This window comes from Pelodiscus sinensis, chromosome 24 (genome assembly GCF_049634645.1).
Source record: "Pelodiscus sinensis isolate JC-2024 chromosome 24, ASM4963464v1, whole genome shotgun sequence".
NCBI lineage: Eukaryota > Metazoa > Chordata > Testudines > Trionychidae > Pelodiscus > Pelodiscus sinensis.
Window position 1 is genome coordinate 11491824 of NC_134734.1, and position 19299 is coordinate 11511122.

The 19299-nt window shown below is 51.5% G+C and overlaps 2 protein-coding genes across 5 annotated transcripts in view; one reads left to right on the forward strand and one right to left on the reverse strand.

The window, feature by feature from the left end:
• Window positions 1-1978, reverse strand: ADAT3 (adenosine deaminase tRNA specific 3). Of its 4 annotated transcripts, none has more exons than XM_075907188.1 (2): window positions 1846-1978; window positions 1-1106 (listed from the first exon to the last, which is right to left on the reverse strand). In XM_075907188.1, the coding sequence occupies exons 1-2, from the start codon at window positions 1946-1948 to the stop codon at window positions 91-93; spliced, it is 1119 nt and encodes a 372-aa protein (XP_075763303.1). In that variant the 5' UTR covers window positions 1949-1978; the 3' UTR covers window positions 1-90. The 4 variants fall into 4 exon arrangements, with proteins under 4 accessions (XP_075763303.1, XP_075763302.1, XP_075763304.1 ...); XM_075907187.1 differs by having other exon boundaries at window positions 1-1109; XM_075907189.1 differs by lacking the exon at window positions 1846-1978 and adding an exon at window positions 1689-1823.
• LOC102445440 (dnaJ homolog subfamily C member 3-like) overlaps window positions 1963-19299 on the forward strand; it is a 27913-nt gene continuing 10576 nt past the window's right edge. The window contains exons 1-8 of the mRNA XM_075907178.1: window positions 1963-2095; window positions 3972-4082; window positions 5397-5521; window positions 8644-8718; window positions 9236-9379; window positions 11039-11220; window positions 11529-11648; window positions 12221-12326. Coding sequence (XP_075763293.1) covers window positions 1993-2095; window positions 3972-4082; window positions 5397-5521; window positions 8644-8718; window positions 9236-9379; window positions 11039-11220; window positions 11529-11648; window positions 12221-12326 — 966 coding nt within the window. The 5' untranslated portion in view covers window positions 1963-1992. The remainder of the gene's footprint in view (window positions 2096-3971; window positions 4083-5396; window positions 5522-8643; window positions 8719-9235; window positions 9380-11038; window positions 11221-11528; window positions 11649-12220; window positions 12327-19299) is intronic.

Sequence of the window (19299 nt, forward strand, 5' to 3'; positions counted from 1 at the left end):
CCCTGTTAAAACAAATTTATTTTAAAAAAAAAAGCAAAGCTCAGCTTTTAAAACAAATGGTATAAAAACAAGCCATATAAAAACAGCCGCTTAGCTAGCAACCTCCTGGCCCAAGCGTTGGCATGGCCCCTCCAGGATGCCTCTAAAGACTTCATAGCGGTGGTTCAGGTCTTTGCGGCCATGGATGCGGTATCTTGTCCCCAAAGCCCCGTGTGGGGAGGCCACACCATAAAAGACCCTCTGAATTCTGGAGTGGACCAGGGCCATGGCGCACATGGCACAGGGCTCACGGGTGAGGTACAGGTCATAACCGGTGCAGATGTAGGGAAGGCCATCGCCAGATACAGCATGTTCATCAGAAGGCAGGAAGGTGCAAGCAGGATAGTCGTGGTAGCTGTAGGCTCCTCCACCCTGGCCGCAGGCCACTAGGTCAATGCAGACCATGGTGGCATGCAGTAGTGGGTGGAGGCCCTTCCTGCAGTCATGCCCCACAGCCAGGACTCGCCCTGTGGCCGTGTCAACCACAGCAGCGCCCACTGGCACCATCCCCAGCTCCGCCCCCTGGCGTGCAGCATGGATAGCTTGCTCCATGTGACCTTGCATGGCTGCCTTGTCTTGTGGAGTGAAGAGTTGCCCGGCCAGAGCCTGGCTGGTCCGCTTGTTTTCATGGAAGGCTGTGGGCCAGTGCCGGGCGGCTTCTTCGAACTGGGGCCGGGTGAGGGGGGCACGTGCAGGCACCTGCACTAGGAAGGGCTCTCCCAGGCCACAGATGTCCACCTGTCCATCCGGGAGCAGCTCCGACAGCGTCTGCAAGGCCCCTGTGTCCTGCGAGGGGCTGGCCAGGCAGAGGAGCACCTCCAACGGCTGAGTTCCGCCACGTGCCCGCACACGCTTAAGGTGTGGGAGCTCCGTAAGGGGGCGCGCAGCCGACAGCTGCTGCACCAGGCGGGATGTTTCAGTCTTGAGCAACACGGGGGCAGCATAGGCCAGGATCAGCTCCACCTCCTGGGATTCCAGCTCAGGAAGTACCAGCAAGGCCTCCCATGGGGGGTCATCCAGCTCCTGCATCTTCCTGCGCTTGTAGTCTGGCTCCATCGCCCCAGGGCCTGCTGGGAAGGGAGTGGGTTGGACGTTGGGTTCCTCTTCACCCCAATACCTCACCACCTCTTCCCCAAACTTCCCCCCCCCCAGCCACCCACCCCTCCTGTGGGGGGCTGCATCTCCCCTCAAGCGCTAAGGGGATCTTCAGAGACTGCACCTCCCAGCTATCCCTTTCCTCCTCAGGGGACTCACTTATGACCCCCATATTAACCCCACAGCCATCTCCCTTCTCCTTCATAATGGGGGGGGGGGCTCTTTCCTCCCTCAGCCCCAACGATTCTCCTTTCTCCTCCACGGGAGGGCGGCCCCTTAGTAACCTGCTCCCTGCCCCTTTCACCCGGGGGGGGGGGGTGTCCCCTTCCCCCACTATCTGCCCCCCCCCAACATGGGGGGCGGCTCCAGCCCCCGAACCCGCCCAAGGGCCCCTTCTCCCAGCCCTCAGGATCCCTTCCACTTCTCCCACAGAGCCCCTGCCAGCATCCCTGACACCCCCCGCGGGACCCTCCTTGGCCCAGCCCCCCAGAACCTCCCCCGCACCTGCCCCCCCCTCTCCAAACCAGACCCCGCCTCCTGTCCCATCCCCTCACGCCCATTGGCTCCTGGTGCTGCCCATCAGCAAAGCCGAGCGTCCCGTTCCCGGGCAGGGGCGAAAGAAACGCGGAAGCCTGAAGGGACAGAGAGCGCGTGAGGCCGCGGTCCTCCCAGAACATAGAAACGGGCGGGCAGAGCGGCCCGCAGCTTTACCATGGAGTCCGCCCTCCGGATGGACGGTCCCAGGATCACGGAGTACGGCTGGCAGAGGAGCCGGCGGAAGTGACATCGGAACACGGGGCCGGAAGTGCGGCATGCGGAAGTGCGGGCCGGAGCCGGAGCCGGAGCCGGAGCGCTGCCATGGAGCCCGGGCGAGCAGCCGGGCAGGGGCTGTGGCGCTGCGGGCGGCGGCTGCTCTGGGCCACCTCCCTACTCTGCGTCCTACTGGACCTGCAGCTCCCAGGTAACCATGGCAACTCGCCGGAAGCGGCCCCTCCCTCTTCCCCTCAGAAGAATTCCCGCAACCCCGCTCCTTTCGCCCTTGGCCCCACCCTCTTCCCCGCAGGCCCCACCCTCACCGGCTCAGCTCGCGCTCTCCCGTCTGACCCCGCCCCCGCCCAACCATCCGACTTCCTAGCCCCGCCCCTTTCTTCGCTAGCTCCGCCCCTTCCGTCAAACCGAGTCACCGAACTGGCCCCGCTGTCTCTTTAGCTCTCCACTGGCTCCTTCCACCTGCTGCTGGCCCCGCCCCTTTCCTGTTGGCCGTGCCTATTACAAGCCACTTTAGTTCCTCACTGTCTCCTCCCCACCCCCGATGGGGAAGTCTAGGGGTGACCAGAGAGCAAGTGTGGAAACCCGGGGAGAGATGTTTAGAAGACAAAGTCCCAAATATGGAGACTGGCCCTATCCCAGCGGGGCAGCTGGGCAGCCCAGGGCAGATGACAGCCTGAGTGGCAGGGAAAGAGTGGAGCTCTGGTGCCAGCAGGGCAGGAGGAAGGGCAAGCTGGGGATGGAGTGGCTGGGTTCAGGAGAGGGAGTGTGGTTAGAGGGGAAGAGGACAGGGCCTGGTGGCTGAGGGTGGAAGGACATCAGGGAAAAGGGGTGGGCATGGGGGGAAGGTGAATGTCCCAAGAACCTTAGGGAAGAGCAGGTGGGGTCAGGAAAGCCGGGAAGAGTGAAGGAGTGGTGAGGTGGGGTCAGGGCAGGCAGGAAGGGGGAAAAGCCATGGGAGTGGGAGCTAGTATGGAAAGAGACCAGGCTAAGAGAGTAATGGCTGGACTGGGTGTGAAAGGGCGGGACCAGGAGAATGGGGATGGTGCTGATTGAAATGGTGCCTGGCAGGGCTGGCAGAAAATGGACAGGCCATTCAGTTTTAGACTGCTTAGGGAAGGTGGAAGCTCCTTCGCTGGAGTTTTTCAAAAGGAGGCTGGGGAGTCATCTGGCTGGATGGTTAGACACAACAAATCTTGGAAGAGAGTTTGACTAGGTGTTTCTATGATTAGGGCTTTATCAAATTTGCGGTATGTTTTGGTCGATGTCAAGATCATAGGATTTTAAAAATCATAAATATAATGATTTCAGCTACTTCACCTCCAAATTTTAGGGTGTTGTACTTTTAGGGGGCCTGACCCAAAAAGAAGTTGGGAGAGGGCACAAAATTATTGTAGGGGAGGCTGCGGTGCTGCTACCTTACTTCTGCATTGGGCTGGGACATCAGAAAGTGGCAGTTTCTGGCTGCAACCCTAGTTCTGAAGGCAGAGTCGTCACCAACAGCAGCGCAGGAGTAAGGGTGGCAATACTATACTATGCTACCTTTAGTTCTGCACTGCTGCCTGCAGAGCTCAGTCAGCTGCTGCCACCCTCTGGTCACCCAGCTGTCAAGGCAGCGGTGCAGACATAAGGGTGGCACAGTATAGTATTGTCACCCTTACATCTATGCTCCACTGACAGGGTGCTGCCTTCAGAGATGGATGCCCGACCAACAACTGCTGCTTTCTGACTGCCCAGCTCAGAAGGCAGCACAGAAGTACGGATAGCAGTACTGCGAGCCCCCTAAAATAATCTTGTGACTCCCTGCAACTCCCTTTTGAGTCATGCCCCCTATTTGAGAACTGTTGGTCTTCCCAGTGGAATCTGTATAGTGTAGGGTAAAAGTGACACATTTTTCATGGCTGTAAATTTCGTAAGGCCCTAGCTATGATGCTGTACTAGAGTGGCATTAAATACAGTGGTGTGTAGAGTGGGGTCAAGGCCCCATTTCCACAAATGGGGACTTCAGTGGGGCACCCAGCCCTGACTCCCCTCTACCCAGTCAAGGTGAGACACTTTGTCCCCTGCAGGTTTGCTGGCTTCCGGGCAGGCTGAGATCGAGAACCATCTGGAAATGGGGCGCAAGCTGCTGGCAGCTGGTCAGCTGGCTGAAGCACTGTCTCATTATCACTCAGCCGTAGGTAAGTACGAAGAGAGAAGGGGATGTCACCAGCTAGCCTGGGAGCGTGTCAGACCGGAGTGACAATAGCCTCCTCCACACTTACAGCTGTGCCAGGCAGGCATGGGGCATATGGGACTCCCTGGAGGAAGCAGACAGGAGCTTGGCACCAGGGAGGGTTGTTTGGCACAGAAGGAACTACTCAGGATGGCTATGGGTCAGTTTCATGAATGGGGCATTGAAGTTGGTGGGAAGCAGGTAGTGAAATGGGCTATTTCATGGGCATGTAGGAATGGTCAGCTCAGACATAAGGCCCATGTAGCAGTATACCAGCAGTGGGCAACCTGCAGCCTATTGGGGCTCTGTGTGTGATGCAGGAGACATTTTGTTTATTGTTGCTAAATTGAACTGGTTCCTTTCCATGTAGTTTTTCCTATTGGTATTATTAAAGTGACACACATGTAAAGCAAGGGCATGTAAAGTGAGATGCATGCTGATTGCACACACACTGACTGTGAGAGCTGTGTGCTCCCTCTGCATCCAATCAAAGCACTCCTACAGTTCAATCGACACCCCCACAAATTCTAGATACATGAGCACACTTGGCAAAACTACCTCTCCTAAGAGACGATCTTCATTACAACAATCTTACAGGCCACTGAGATGAAGAAGTGCCACTCTTGCAGCTCACTCACTAGCCGAGGTAGCCCATCACTGCAGTATACTCTCTCCAACACTGAATGCTTTGGAGGAAGGTGTACGTACCCTGCAGTAGCAAGTAGGCAAATGTTGTTCCCATATCAGCTGGTGTTTATCAGAGATCAGTATAAGTCCTGGAGTACTATGTTGAATATCCCTTCCCAAATTGGATTTCATTAATGATGATCGCTATGCTAGCCCTCCACAGACACGGCCGATTCCTTTGTGACTTTTGGCCAGGAGTTCTGCAGCGTGGTTGCATGTTGGAGGGAACAGAGTTTCTTTTGATCAGATTTTGAATTCCCCAACTTTTCCCTGTGTTCCCATGTTACAAAAGCAGGTGCTCCAGTGAGGAAGGCTTGTTGGCTTATTGATCAAGGTAGGGCCTAGGAGCTCTGCTCAAGATTTAAACCCCATTATGCTAGGTGCCAGACAGATGGATACAGAGAAATCCCAATCCACATGACAGATGGATTTGGGAGGACAGAGTAGCAATAAAACAAGCAGAGGCCTCAGCTCTCTGTTCCCTTTCAGTCTCAGATCACTGGGGTATGTAAGGTGGCAAAAGGAGGCAGGGAGAACAAATCTGGGCTGGACTAGGAGAGGGGCCAGCACTAACATATTCTACCTCCTGCAGAAGGCGACCCCAAGAATTACCTTACATATTACAAGCGAGCGACTATCTACTTGGCCATGGGCAAGTTCCGCTCGGCACTGCCCGACCTGTCAAAGGCCATTGAGCTCAAGCCGGACTTCCTAGCCGTAAGTCACACTCACTGTTCTCACCTCTGACTTGTGGGGATATTAACTAATGGAAGGTTATTTTTGCTGCCACATGCAGTGTGATTGAGAGGCTGCTGCTGTCATGGGGGATGCGGCTGTGTCCCTTTTGAACTGGGATGACTTGGTCCTCCAAAGACGTTGCCGCTTCTCCATGTGGAACAGCCCCCATGGCTGCTGATCTTTTACTGGCAGATCTGGTTGGGAATTGCTCAATGGAGGATTTGTTTGTCAGAAAAAAACAGTCTGTTCACAGCTGACAGAAAACCACCCCAGAGTCAAATTCCCACTTCCAGATCCCATGCAGTGATATAACCCTGGGGTTATCAAGTCAGGCTCTGAAGGAATACTGAGGTACGTTCCCAAAGTGGGGAGGTTGGCTGTAGTCAAGGGGGTCAGTGCACTCAGTTTGTGAGACTGAGATTCGTAGAGTCTCAAGGCCAGAAAGACTCCTTGTGAGCACCTAGTCTGAGCACCTGTGTAATAAACACCGGAGAACTTCCCCAAAATACTGCCTGGTTGAACCTTAGAAGATCTCTTCAAGATACATCTGGTGGTGATTTAAACACACCAGAGAAGGTCAGTGGTTTCAGCTGTTAGATACCCTCACTGTTAAAAGATACCCTCACTGTTAAAAGTGTAAGCCAGTGGGTCCCTCCCAACCTGTGGTCTGTGGACCCCTGGTGGTCCATGACAGTATTGCAAGGGGTCTGTGGAAAGTTTAAAAATAAGGATCGGGCCCACTGAGGTAGGCCCAATCCTTACTTACTTTTTCTTTTTTCTTTTTTTTCCCTCCCCCAGGGAAGGGGGAGTGGGTCTGTGAAATTTAAACGATTGAAAAAGGGTCTGTATGCTCAAAAAGGTTGGGAACCACTGGTGTACGATTTATTTTCAGTGTGCATTTTCCATCTGCAATATCCAGCCATTGAGCTGGTTAGACCTTTGTTTGCTATCCGTGGTTATCAACCAGGGGGACACACAGCCATGGGGCGGACGTAGAGGTCTTCCAGGGGATATATTGACTTATCTAGATATTTGCTTAGTTTTACAACAGGCTACATTCAAAGCCCTAGCAGAATCAGGACAAACTAAAATTTCATACAGACAGTGTCTTGTTTATATTGCCCTATGTACTGTACACTGACATGTAAGTACCAGTTTAAATTCCATGGTGAAAATGAGACCGTCCTCAGTTTTTCGATATTGGTGTGGCTGTGTTGCTTTTGTATTTTTATGTCTGATTTTGTAAGCAAGTCATCTTTAAGTGAGGTGAAACTTGGTGGTATGCAGGACAAATCAGCCTCCTGAAAGAGGTGCAGTTCTTAAAGCTCTAATCAGTTGGTTAGTCTGGGAGTTCTCTCTCCCCCATTCTGCCTGAGCTCAGACACAGATGTTTATAATGATTTGCTGCTAGCACTGGTTCAAAAGCAGCTTGGCTGAAATCGTGTTGACACAAAGACATCAGTAGCATTGTCCTTCTCCTTTCCTGGCCAGAGCAAGAAAGGTAAGGCACATGACTGGGAGAGCTCAGTGGATTCACCCCACTGCCTCCCTGGTTGGCCTAAGGCCAGTCCCAGCCCTTCTCTGTGACTCACTTTCCCTCTCTGGGGTAATGACATTCCCTGTCTGGGATTAACCTGGGACTGTGAATTGCATTGATATGTTAGGAAGTGAGGTGCAACAAGAAGCATGAGCTAAAATGTACAGATTTTATTGCTGGCACTCACTAGGGTCTTGAAAATCTGGCTGCCTATTTTTCTTCTCCCTAAATATGGTATTTCTGGCCTGGATTTTCAAGGTACACCACTGAAAACAGGGCTGGAATTTACAAACAAGAAGCAATTTCAGGGCAGTTCTCTGCCCTGTGCTCAGATGGTCACAATAGTTCTTTGTTGTCATAGAATCGGTGATCCTGCCCTTCTTTGCATAACACTTTGAGATCTACAGGTGCAAGTGCCACGGAAGAGGTACCTGTTGTTACTGATAGCGTCCAAGGCCAGAGGAGAGCTTTGTCAACTGGTCTCACTTTCTGCATAAGGCAGGCTAGAGAATTCCCTGAACTAATTCCTCTTTGAAGTAGAGCAGGCCTTAGAGGGGACGTCTACACGACAATAAAAAACTCACAGCACCGAGTCTTGGAGCAGCTGGCTTAGGCTGCAGGCAATCATGAAGGATTTTAGAGCCTCGGCTCCAGCCTGACTCTGAATGTCTATGCTCCTGGTTTTAGCCCTGTGAGCCTGAGTCAGTCGAACTGGGCTGATCCCACAGCATACATCTACCCTTTGAGGAAATGGCTGATTCTGATTTTAAAAGTCACTTTAGCTAGATTTTTTAAAAGGAGAATGCCTTTAAAAATCTAGCACCGGGGGGTCAGGAGGTTATTACAGGGGGGTTGTGAGTTGCCAGCCTCTGCATGCTGGGGAATACAGAGAACTCTGTGCGCCAAGCTGCCAGCCTGAGCCCTTCAGAGATGGGTGACTGGAGAGGAGTAGCTGCTGCTCAGATTTGAAGGTAGCACTGCATCTAACAGCGGCACAGAAGTTGCTTTTGTGGGTAAGAATCACTTCATCAGGTGCATGGAATGGAAATATGTATTAGCATAGAAGGAAGTTACTTATCAAGTGTCTATCTGTATCTATGCACGTCTTTTGGGGGGCTTGAAATATTTTCATAGGGAGTCCCAGCAAAAAAAATTTGAGAACCCCTCCACCTCACTTTTCCTGATTGTAAAACGGATAATGACGCTAAATCTTCTCTGGAATGTGCTCCGAGGTCCACAGATGAAAAGTGCTGGAAAAGAGCTGGGTATGAAACAAAAGGGCCTAGATGGCCTAGCCACAGAGGATCGTATCTTGGGTACTCTAGGAAGGATCTCCTGGAATCAAACTTTGGACATCCATTGTTAGAGACCTTGTTGGCAAAACGTGGTGGCTATTAGGGCCCTGATTCAGCCAGGCGCATGAGCACAGGCTGCGCTGCCTTTTGCAACAGACCATGCTTAAGCATTAAGAACTGTGCTTTGATTGACGGCACCAATTTGAATCTGTGGTTGCCAGAGTCTTTTGCTGCTCTCACCCTGGAAATCTGCTCTGTATTCACTCCAGGCCAGGTTACAGCGGGGCAACATTTTCCTGAAACAGGGTAATACAGAGGAGGCCAAACAGGACTTTGAAGCCGTGGTGAGTGCCATGAGAAGAGACCCCCAAGGTTGGCCTCGGGAGAGGCATGGGAATGGAATGTCTTGTGGTTGGGGGGGAGGGGAGTTTCCAGAAGCAGCTCTGCGGAATCTAAGCAGCCTGAGCTGATGTTCTGGCTTTGCTGCATTATGTTGTGTAGCATCACCCCTCCCTGCCATGGCATTGCCGCCCACCCTGTTGCTTTCCCCCCTGCTGTGCTGCCTGCCCAAGTGCAGAGGGATCTCTGAAAAGATGTTTGTCTGCAGCCCCCCAGTGCAAAGATACAACGTTCCCTCTAATCTTTTCCACCCATGTGTGGATTTTTTCCATCCTGGTGCAGAATACATTTTTTGCATGCATCAAGGCATGTGTGAATGTGCACCACCAGGGAACACTAGTTACAGGCCCATCTGCCTGCGTATCTGTCTTCTGGTGGGCACTGGTTGGAGAACTTTGCTAAAGGGCCACCTTTGGGCATCTGGTGATCCTTGTTGGTTTTTTCTCCTTCACACCCCTCCAGCTGCAGAGTGATCCCAGCCACAAGGAGGCTCAGAGCCAGTTAGCTAGACTCACTGAGTTGGAAGTGTCCATGCAAGAAGCCCAGGCAGCTTATCAGAGAACAGACTACTCGGGAGCCATCAGGATCCTGGAGCAAGCCATTGAGGTATCTGTCAAGAGGCGGTTGCTTGTGGGGATCACACCATTTCTGAGAGTAGGGGAGTGTCGCTCAGTTGCCCAGGGACGCTGCTGGCCAGTGCTGTTACAATGGTCCTTTGTAACCTAGTCAGACTACATCTCTCCATGTTATATCTAGGTCGTCACTCTTGCGGAGGCAAAGCAGTGCATCATGGAATTTGTAGTTCCACTACCTCATGTCCCTGCTCTCTTCCATGGGATGGCCTCCCTGGACTGATTGTGGTGCCTCATAGGAGGCACAGTCAGGGCTCCCTTGATGTAGTGCTGAGGGTCAGCAAGCAGGAGAATGTCATGTCTCATGGGGGTTGTAGTTCAGTTGCCACACAATTCACTTCACCTCTGTAGGCAAGGCTCCCCAGCCAGACTACATCTTCCATGATGCACAACGCTCACGGATTCCCATGATGTACCTCATCCTACAAAAGGGGAGACTGCAGTGCATCATGGGAGATATCTGCCCGATAGAGATCAATGGGAACATAAATCAACCAAACTACATTTCCCATGGTGCCTTGTAATTTCCCCTCTTGGAGAAGGGGGGGTAGGGCATCATGGGAGATGTAGTCCAGCTAGTAAGCCAGGCCCATAGCAGAGAATGGGGACATGAGGCATCCAAACTACAGTTCCCACAGGGCAATGTGGCAACATTTTCAAATTGAAATATTTCAGGGGGTTTGGCCTAAATTTGGAGGAATTTTGAGCAGTGAGATTTTTAACCAAAAATCAACTTTTTTCCATGGGGAAGCAGATGCTTTTGACAAAAAAGTTGTCAATCTCGCAGTTTATACCAAAACCCAACAAATTGTGAAGGTACCCAGCATCTTCCTTGTGCAGTGAACAAGCACCCAACAATTCAGGAAAGTCTTTGGGTCAGTCTGGTCCCTGGGGTGCCCCCTCAACTCTGAGCATCTGCTGCTCTGAGGTGTGCCGGATTTAAGGCCAGAAAGACAAGTGGACCAGAGTCAGGGTGGCAGCAGTGGGTTGTTTATCTACAAGCCAGCTCCATTTTCAATCTCACATCTGCCTACCACGACCTGGGCTGGCTGAGGCCCAGTGTGGGAGCTTGAGGAGGTGAGCATGCACCAAGGGCAATTGTGCAGGAAAACTGGGGCAGTGGATGAAGCTGGGAGTAAGGGATGCTGGGCATTGGGATCTTGGAAGTGTGCTCTAGTCCCCCTGCTGCCTTATTAAAATGCCAGAGGGATCTTGAGCAAAGGGGATGGTGGGTCTCCCTGGACTTGGTTCAGGTCCTGCTTCAGTTTCCTCGCTGCCCACCCATGCACCATGAAGTCCCCTTTCCCTTTCATCAGTCCAGGCACATAGAGTCCTGCTGCCCAGCCCCTTCCTCGGACTGATGCTGTTTTACACACAGGACGTGGCCTCGCCTTTCTCCTCACTTTTGGATTCTTCTTTCCTGCTGTGCCGGGGGCTTGGAAAGGCCGGATTCTGCCCCGTAAAGTTGCAAAGTTGGCTCCAGCACTGGCCATCCCAAGAGAGGGAGAATGGCAGAGCCGAAGCTGGGCAGGCTTGGTTGGGGGTTGTGTAACGGGCCCTGCCGTGCACCCCAAAGCAGTGTGGCCCCTAGGCACAGACTTGCTTGTGCTCAGGTTTGCTCCCTTGGCCACAGATCTCCCCGTGGGACCCCGAAGCCAAGGAACTACGTGCCGAGTGCTACCTGATGCTGGGCGAATACAACAAGGCCATCCTCGATCTGAAACCCACCACCAAGCTCCGCGCTGACAACCGAGCAGCTTTCCTCAAGCTCAGCCAGCTGTACTATGGCCTGGGGGAGCACGAGGAGGCGCTGGTGTGAGTGGGGGAGGGGAGGAGGCCCTGGCTAGGGAGTGGGGGATCTTGGGGGGGAGGGGAACTCTGGGCCCATCTGCACCCCTAATTCCCACCTCCCCACCAGGTTTCTTGAATCCCTGCCCCAGAGGTGCCAGTCCTCAGGGAGGTGACATTGCCTGCATCAGACATCCTTCCTTAACTTTGAGCCCTGACCATGGACACAGGAAGGGCCAGGGATGTGCTGGGATCTCGGGGAGGGGAGAGGGGGACTGTGACATTGCTGCATCTTCCAGAAACCTGCCCCACCTGTCACCTCTGCCCCTCCCCAGGCAGGTGCGCGAATGTCTCAAGCTGGACCAGGACGACAAGGCCTGCTTTGCCCATTACAAGCAAGCCAAGAAGCTCTCCAAGCAGCTGGAGACAGCCGAGGAGCACGTCAGAGCACAGAGGTGATGACCAGGCCCCTTCTCCCTCTATCCCCATCTCTCCGTCAATCCAGGGGTTGTGAAAGGCCGTTTCTTTCCAGCCAGTGGGCCTTGGCACTCTGAGACCTCTAGGGGGTACCTGGAAATATCCCTCCCCCCCTTCCCGGCCACATGTCTAGGGAGCAGCCCCTGGATTGCCAGAGTCTGGCATGTTGGGGATAGTGGAGGGGCTGAGATGCAGCCAGCTCTGGAGTGGGATGCAGGGGCAATATATATGGGGATCTCCCACCTGGTGCTCAGATGCAGCCATCGCTGGGTGTAGTGCAGGGGCTGATTAAACAGGAATCCATGGGGCATGTGGGGGCATCTTGCCTGCAGCCAAGCACTCGGGGATCTCCTCTTTACAGAGTAGCGCCCACCTTTAGGCTCCCCCTGCACCTTCCCCCTGGAAGCCCTGCCTGGCTTTAGGTCTGGCATATTTTGGCTTTTCCAATATCCTCTGCTGGTGCCAGCCCTGCGTTTGGCCCGGTTCCCTTCCCCCACTTTGCCAACTGGTGCCCCGCTGGTGAGTGACGTGTGCTGCTCCCGGGGGACAGGTATGAGGACGCCATTGACAAGTACAAAGCGGCCATGAAGACGGAGCCACAAGTGGAGGTTTACACCACCAAGGCCAAAGCACGCATCTGTCACTGCCTCTCCAAGGTGAGCCCCCTCCTTGTGCTGGCATCTGTCCTGCCTGCCGTGGGGTGAGCTTGTGGGGGCAGGGAAAGGCAGGTAGGAGAGACAAACAGCAGGGCTGGGATGACCCTGTACATGGACGACTCACCCAGTGCTGACATGTGGCTACCTATGGAGTGGAGCACAGGGACTCTATACATGGACTCCTTGCCTGGTCCTGAGATGTGGCCATCTCTGGGGTAGAGCGTTGGAGCTGTATATATAAGGACCCCTTGCCCAGTGCTGAGATGCAGCCTCCAGTAGGGGACAGCAGGGTGCTGAGGAGCAGCCACCTCTCCTAGATTTCATAGCGTTTTGGATAGCCATGGGTAACTCAGGCTAGTGTTTGGGCCACATGACTGGGTTCGCCTTCATCTCAGTGGGCTGCGAGACTGTCCTAACCAAGATGGTCTCCCAGGCTAGAGCCGTTTTTCTAACTGTGCTTGCGTGCCTCCATGCAGGGTAAGCCAACTGCACAGTAGCAGCGCTGTGATTGGCTGCAGAGGGAGCTCATGACTCTCACAGTCAGTGTTGTGTGCAGTCAGCGCGTATCCTGGCTTTATGTACATGTCACTTTAGTAATGCCGGCAGGAGAAAAATACGTGGACAGAAACCAGTAGAATCTGGCAACCCTGTGTGTGGGAAACAGTGAACAAAATGTCTCATGGGCCAGAACTCCAATAAGCCACGTGCAGGCCACTGGTTGCCCAGCACTGATTTGAGGCCAAAAGGTCTCTTTAGAAGATCTAGCCTGATCTCTTAGTCCCAGGCCAGTCCATTCCCCCTGTGCAGAACCTGAAGCCTTCAGCTGGAGTAAAGATTTCAGTCCTCAGGAGGCCCCACCTGTTATGAACCCCAGGCAGAGAATTAAGCAGGGGAGATGAATGGTTAACCAGTTAACTGATAAGCATCACCCTTACCGGGAGATACTTACTGGCTGGTAACTGATGGCCCAACCTGGCCAGAGCAGCCCCTGCCCATTTTGGGGTGTCCGGACCTGCTGTGCCATGCCATAGGCAGAGGGCATTCCTGCCTGCCCCTGTTTAAGCGGTTAACTGGTTAAACATAACATTTAAATGGCTAACTTATTAAACAGGATTTTACCTTCCTAATCCATGCCCCATGCAACCCTCTTTTCCAGCCCCTGCCAATCTGACCAGAGCAGAAATTCCTTCCTGACCACCAGTCTGGGGCTGGGTTGAACTCTGAGCTTGTGAGTAAGAACCAGTCAGTTGGGCACCTAGAAAGTGGGTTCTCTGGCCCGCCCCACCCAGTGTCCCACATCCAGCTGTGGCTGATGGCCAGCTCCGAGGAAGGCGAACGCTCAGAATACAGCTGGTCATTTGTGCCTCGGGGAAAAAATCCTTCCTGACCATACAGGCACCTAGCTGAGGCCCTGAAACATGAGACTGGATTGTAATCACAGCAAGTCTGTTCCCCAGGAGCTCTGTCTCTCTCTGCAGTTCCTGTTAGGGTCCCTTTTACAAGTCCTCCTAGCTTTCTCCTGGCTCAATTGCTCTCACGTGCAGGCCCAGTAGACCCACAGGAGCACAGCAGGGTCTGGTCCCGTCCAGCAGGGGGCAGCAGAGACACACAGCAGGGCCCATCTTCTCTAGCAGGGAGACATTACACACACACACTCTCTCTCTCTCTCTCTCCATGCACACAGCCTGAAGTCAACATCTTTGTTCTGTGTAAAGGGGCTTTGAAGAGGCCTTTGTATCTAAGCCCCACCTGTGCCAGCAGCCTGAGGGCATAGTGGTATTTACAAAGGTTGTGGGAATCAGTTGGATAAGGAAGAGGCCAGCTGCAAAATCTCTTCATCCCTTTCATCCTTCTCAAAACCACATGCTGGCTCTGAGTAGAGCTTCCGGGAGGAAACCGGATGTTTGCTATTGCTCCAGTACACCCCATCCTATGCTCCACTTGCCTGTCTTTGAATGTTCCTATGGTTAGAACTGGTCAGAAATTGGGCATTAATTTCCAGCTGAAAAACTTATCTTTCATTAGAAAAATAAGATTTTTTCCCCCCTCATTTTGACACCTAACACTTTTCTGGTTTTCTGATGGAAAATACAAAATATTCTAGAAAAGCAGAGATTCTTCCTGTGAAACTTTCCTCCCAGTGTTCTCTTGGAGGAGAAACACTTTGCTGGTAAATTATCCAGTAGCCCTACTTGTGCTTGATGGACTAGACTGGAATCAGAACCCCTGGGTTCAATTCCTGGTGCTGCCGCGGACTCTCTGCAACACTGAAGGCAACACATTCAGAAGCTGCTATGGGTACGTTTACACAGCAAGACATTATGTTGAAATAATTTTGAGATGGAGAACTTCTTACTTTGACTCCTGTAACCCTCATTTCATGAGCAGTAAGGGAAGTCGAAGGAAGCAGTGGTAGATTTAGGGCAGGGCGAGCGGGTCGGCTGCCCTGGGCCCTGCGCTTCCTGAGGCCCCGCACATGCGCCGTGTCAAAGGGGGGGCCCACGAAATTTCGCTGCCTGGGGCCCCACGACATGCCCAGGGCCCTGCGGCACTCTCAGCCACCCTTGGAAGGAAGTGTGTTCTTTCTTTGACTTCCTGCTATGCAGACAGCGCCAAAAGCCAAATTAAGGTATTTCAACTTAAGAACATAAGAATGGCCATACTGAGTTAGACCAAAGGTCCATCCAGCCCAGTACCCCTGTCTGCCGACAGTGGCCAATGCCAGGTGTCCCAGAGGGAGTGAATCGAACAGGTAATGATCAAGCAATCTCTCTCCTGCCATTCCTCTCCACCCTTTGACAAACAGAGGCTAGGGACACCATTCCTTACCCATCCTCGCTAATAGCCATTTATGGACTTAACCTCCATGAATTTAGCTAGTTCTCTTTTAAACCCTATTATAGTCCTAGCCTTCACAACCTCCTCAGGCAAGGAGTTCCACAGATTGACTGCGCTGTGTGAAGAAGAACGTCCTTTTATTTGTGTTAAACCTGCTGCTCATTAGTTTCATTTGGTGGCCCCTAGTTCTTATATGATGGGAACAAGTAAATAACTTTCTTTTATTTACTTTCTCCACAGCACTCATGATTTTATATACCTCTATCATATCCCCCCTTAGTCTCCTCTTTTCCAGGCTGAAAAGTCCCAGTCTCTTTAATCTCTTCTCATAAGGGACCCATTCCAAACCCCTAATCATTTTAGTTGCCCTTCTCTGAACCTTTTCTAATGTCAGTATATCTTTTTTGAAATGAGGAGTCCACATCTGTACATAGTATTCAAGATGTGGGCGTACCATGGATTTATATAAGGGCAATAAGATATTCTCCATCTTATTCTCTATCCCTTTTTTAATGATTCCTTACATCCTGTTTGTTTTTTGACTGCCACAGCACACTGCATGGATGTCTTCAGAGAACTGTCTACGATGACTCCAAGATCTCTTTCCTGATTAGTTGTAGCTAAATTAGCCTCCATCATATTATATGTATAGTTGGGGTTGTTTTTTCCAATGTGCATTACTTTACATTTATCCACATTAAATTTCATTTGCCATGTTGTTGCCCAGTTACTTAGTTTGGTGAGATCTTTTTGAAGCTTCACAGTCTGCTTTGGTCTTAACTACCTTGAGCAGTTTCGTATCATCTGCAAACTTTGCCACCTCACTGTTTACCCCTTTCTCCAGATCATTTATGAATATGTTGAATAGGATTGGTCCTAGGACTGACCCTTGGGGAACACCACTAGTTACCCCTCTCCATTCTGAGAATGTGCCATTTATTCCTACCCTTTGTTTCCTGTCTTTTAACCAGTTCTCAATCCATGAAAGGATCTTCTCTCTTATCCTATGACAACTTAATTTACATAAGAGCCTTTGGTGAGGGACCTTGTCAAAGGCTTTCTGGAAATCTAAGTACACTATATCTTGTCCACATGTTTGTTGACCCCTTCAAAGAACTCAAGTAAGACAGGATTTCCCTTTACAGAAACCATGTTGACTTTTGCCCAACAAATAATTTGCCCGGTACTGACATTAGACTTACCCGTCTGTAATTGCCAGGATCGCCTCTAGAGCCCTTTTTAAATATTGGCATTACATTCGCTATCTTCCAGTCATTGGGTACAGAAGCTGATTTAAAGGATAGGTTACAAACCATAGTTATAGTTCTGCAGTTTCACATTTGCGTTCTTTCAGAGCTCTTGGGCGAATGCCATCTGGTCCCGGTGACTTGTTACTGTTAAGCTTATCAATTAATTCCAAAACCTCCTCTAATGACACTTCAATCTGTGACAAGTCCTCAGATTTGTCACCTACAAAGGACGGGTCAGGTTTGGGAATCTACCCAACATCGTCAGCCGTGAAGACTGAAGCAAAGAATTCATTTACACAATTGACGTTGCTGAAGTTGCATATCAACTTTTGTCCTGCAGTGTAGACATGCCCTGTCTGATTCAGCTGCCTAAAGGAGGATTGGGGGCCACTCACCCACAGAAAAATCAGTCAGAGGCCACATGCAAGGGAGAAACAAAAAGAAAAAACCCCTCACAGATGTGGCCCCCAACTGAGAAGCAGAAATAAAAGACATTCACCTCACTATCTCAAGCTTCACCTCAGAACCTAGGGGACTGGGGCTAGTAGATTTTGTAGGGCACCCTTAAGCTCTGATGTGGGGACAAAAATGAGGAGTTCAGTGCATGGTAGGGGGCTGCTGGTGAGCAGGCTGGGGTGGGAATATGGGTCTGGGAAGGAGGTAGGGTGCAGGGGTGGTCTGGGTGGAAGGGAGGGTGCAGGAATGAGCTGGGGATGCGAGGTTTGGGCCCACCTATGTGGATGCAGGGCATGGAGGCCGGGCATGGGCGCACCTACCTGGCGGAGCTCCTGGAGGAGCACATGGCTTCGTGCCGCTCTGGGTGCTGCAAGGAAACGTCCCCCACCAGCACCGTAGGAGCAGTGCCTGTAGGGAGCGCTTTCCTGTAGTGCACGGAGCTGCTTCCCCCATGCCAGGCAGAGCCCGTGGGCCAGATCCAGCGCAATTTACCTGAATTGGGCCCATGAGGCTCCCCTCTCACTAGCGCACCAGTCACAGCATCCCTCATTTGGCTGGAATACCAGCTCGTGCCCTTGTGGGGGTCGGAGGTTGAGCCCCGAGCCTTGCATACTAGATCAACGCAAGCTGTGGACAGTAGGTTCCCCATCCCTGCCCTAAAGTGATTGAATTTAAACTCATTGCTTTTGAAAATGGCACCTTGAATTTGTGTGCCTCGGTTTCTCTTGATGATATGGGGAGAGAGTACCCTTTCTTGCATTGCAGGGGGACTGGTGAGGGTGGATCTCTGAATGAATATATGTAAGAGGGGTGGACAATAATTTTTGACGATTGAGGACCACGCTCTTCCATGGTATTAATGGAGGAAGTGGGTGTGGGATGGAGGTAGGATGCAAAAGGGAGCTCAGGGTAAGGGATTGGGGTGCAGGAGGGAGAGTGGGATCTGGGAGGGAGTTTGGGTGAAGGAGGCACATGTGACCTAGGGCAGGGGACTGGGATGGAAGGGGTTGGGTTGTAACCTAGGGTAGGAGAGGATTGTGATCTGGGGCAGAGGATTGGTGTGGGGATATGAGTACAGGAGGGGGGAAGAGGGTATATTAAGTGGAGGGGTAGAGGGTTGAGGAAGGGAGGGGCTGGGCTGCCAGAGGCAGGCTCTGGCCAGGAGACTTACCAGCCAGCAGCCCAACCAATCTGCAGGGCCATGTGCTTGTGTGAATAACTGAGCTGGCGGGAAGGCAGGCATGGTGGTTCGTGTGCTGCCTGCTGTTCAAACGGGCAGCTCCCATTAGCCATTTTCTGGCCAGAAGCTGGCCAATGGGATTATGCTTGGGGTGGGAGTTACACCTAAAGCCTTCCTCCCGCCCCTTTGGGATCACAATTTTTAAAGAGAAACGGTCCTGCAGCTGCTTTTCTGAGCAGTGTGCAGGGCAAGCAGGGGATCCTGCCTGGGACTTCCCAACAGTGTTCCCTCTAAGATTTTCCATCCTTGGGCAAGTTGAATCTTCTTTTGGGCAGGTTAAAATTTTGTATGTGCCCCACCAATATTGAGGTAGTGTGCGGATGTGTACCCTCCAGTACAAACAAAAACCATAAATATAAATATCTATTTAAATAGTCCATAGGTGTGGAAGAAAATATATTAAAACAAGGGATAATTAACAAGGAGCAATGCTTATGATTATTTAATATGAAATCAAATAAAAAGAAAATTAACACTAACCTTGGCAGAAGAAGTGGGTTGTGCCCATGAAAACTCCTGACACTATTTATATATTTTGTTAGTCTCAGGTGCTACAGAACCATTGTTTTTTTTAAGGTTTTTTAGTTACAGACTAACATGGCTGCACCTCTGAGACCTTGGAGTACATGTTTCATCATCCTTTCTAACCGACAGATGCATGTTTAAAAGATCTTGCAAATAAGGTTTCATCCTACAAAACAGCTAGCATCACACAGCTTCCTGCTTCTGACTGATAAGAGCTAGAACTCTACCAGATAGAAAAGATCTGGCTTTAATGCAATATAATTTACCATGTATTAATTAGTAACACAGGATTTTAAAAAATCCTTAAGATGAGAGTTTTAGATGTCTGCAATACTTCAAAAAAAATCTGCTAAAAGAATCTTTCTTTCTTACATTAAGCCATTAACACAGGGTTGGGCAATAATTTTTGATGGGGGAGGGGCCACTCCAAGGATTTGGTAGGTAGTTGAGGCCTGCATTCTTCCATTATATTAATGCAGGAGGTGTAGGGATCAGGGATAGAAGTTGGATGCAGAAGGGAGCTTGGGGCTTGGGATCTGGGAGGGAGTTTGGGTGAAGTAGGGGATCGTGACCTGGGGCAACGGACTGGAGTGAGGATGGGTTGCAGAGCCTGGGAGGGGGTTGTGACCTGGAGCAGGAGTGCAGGGATTTGGGCTGTGACCAG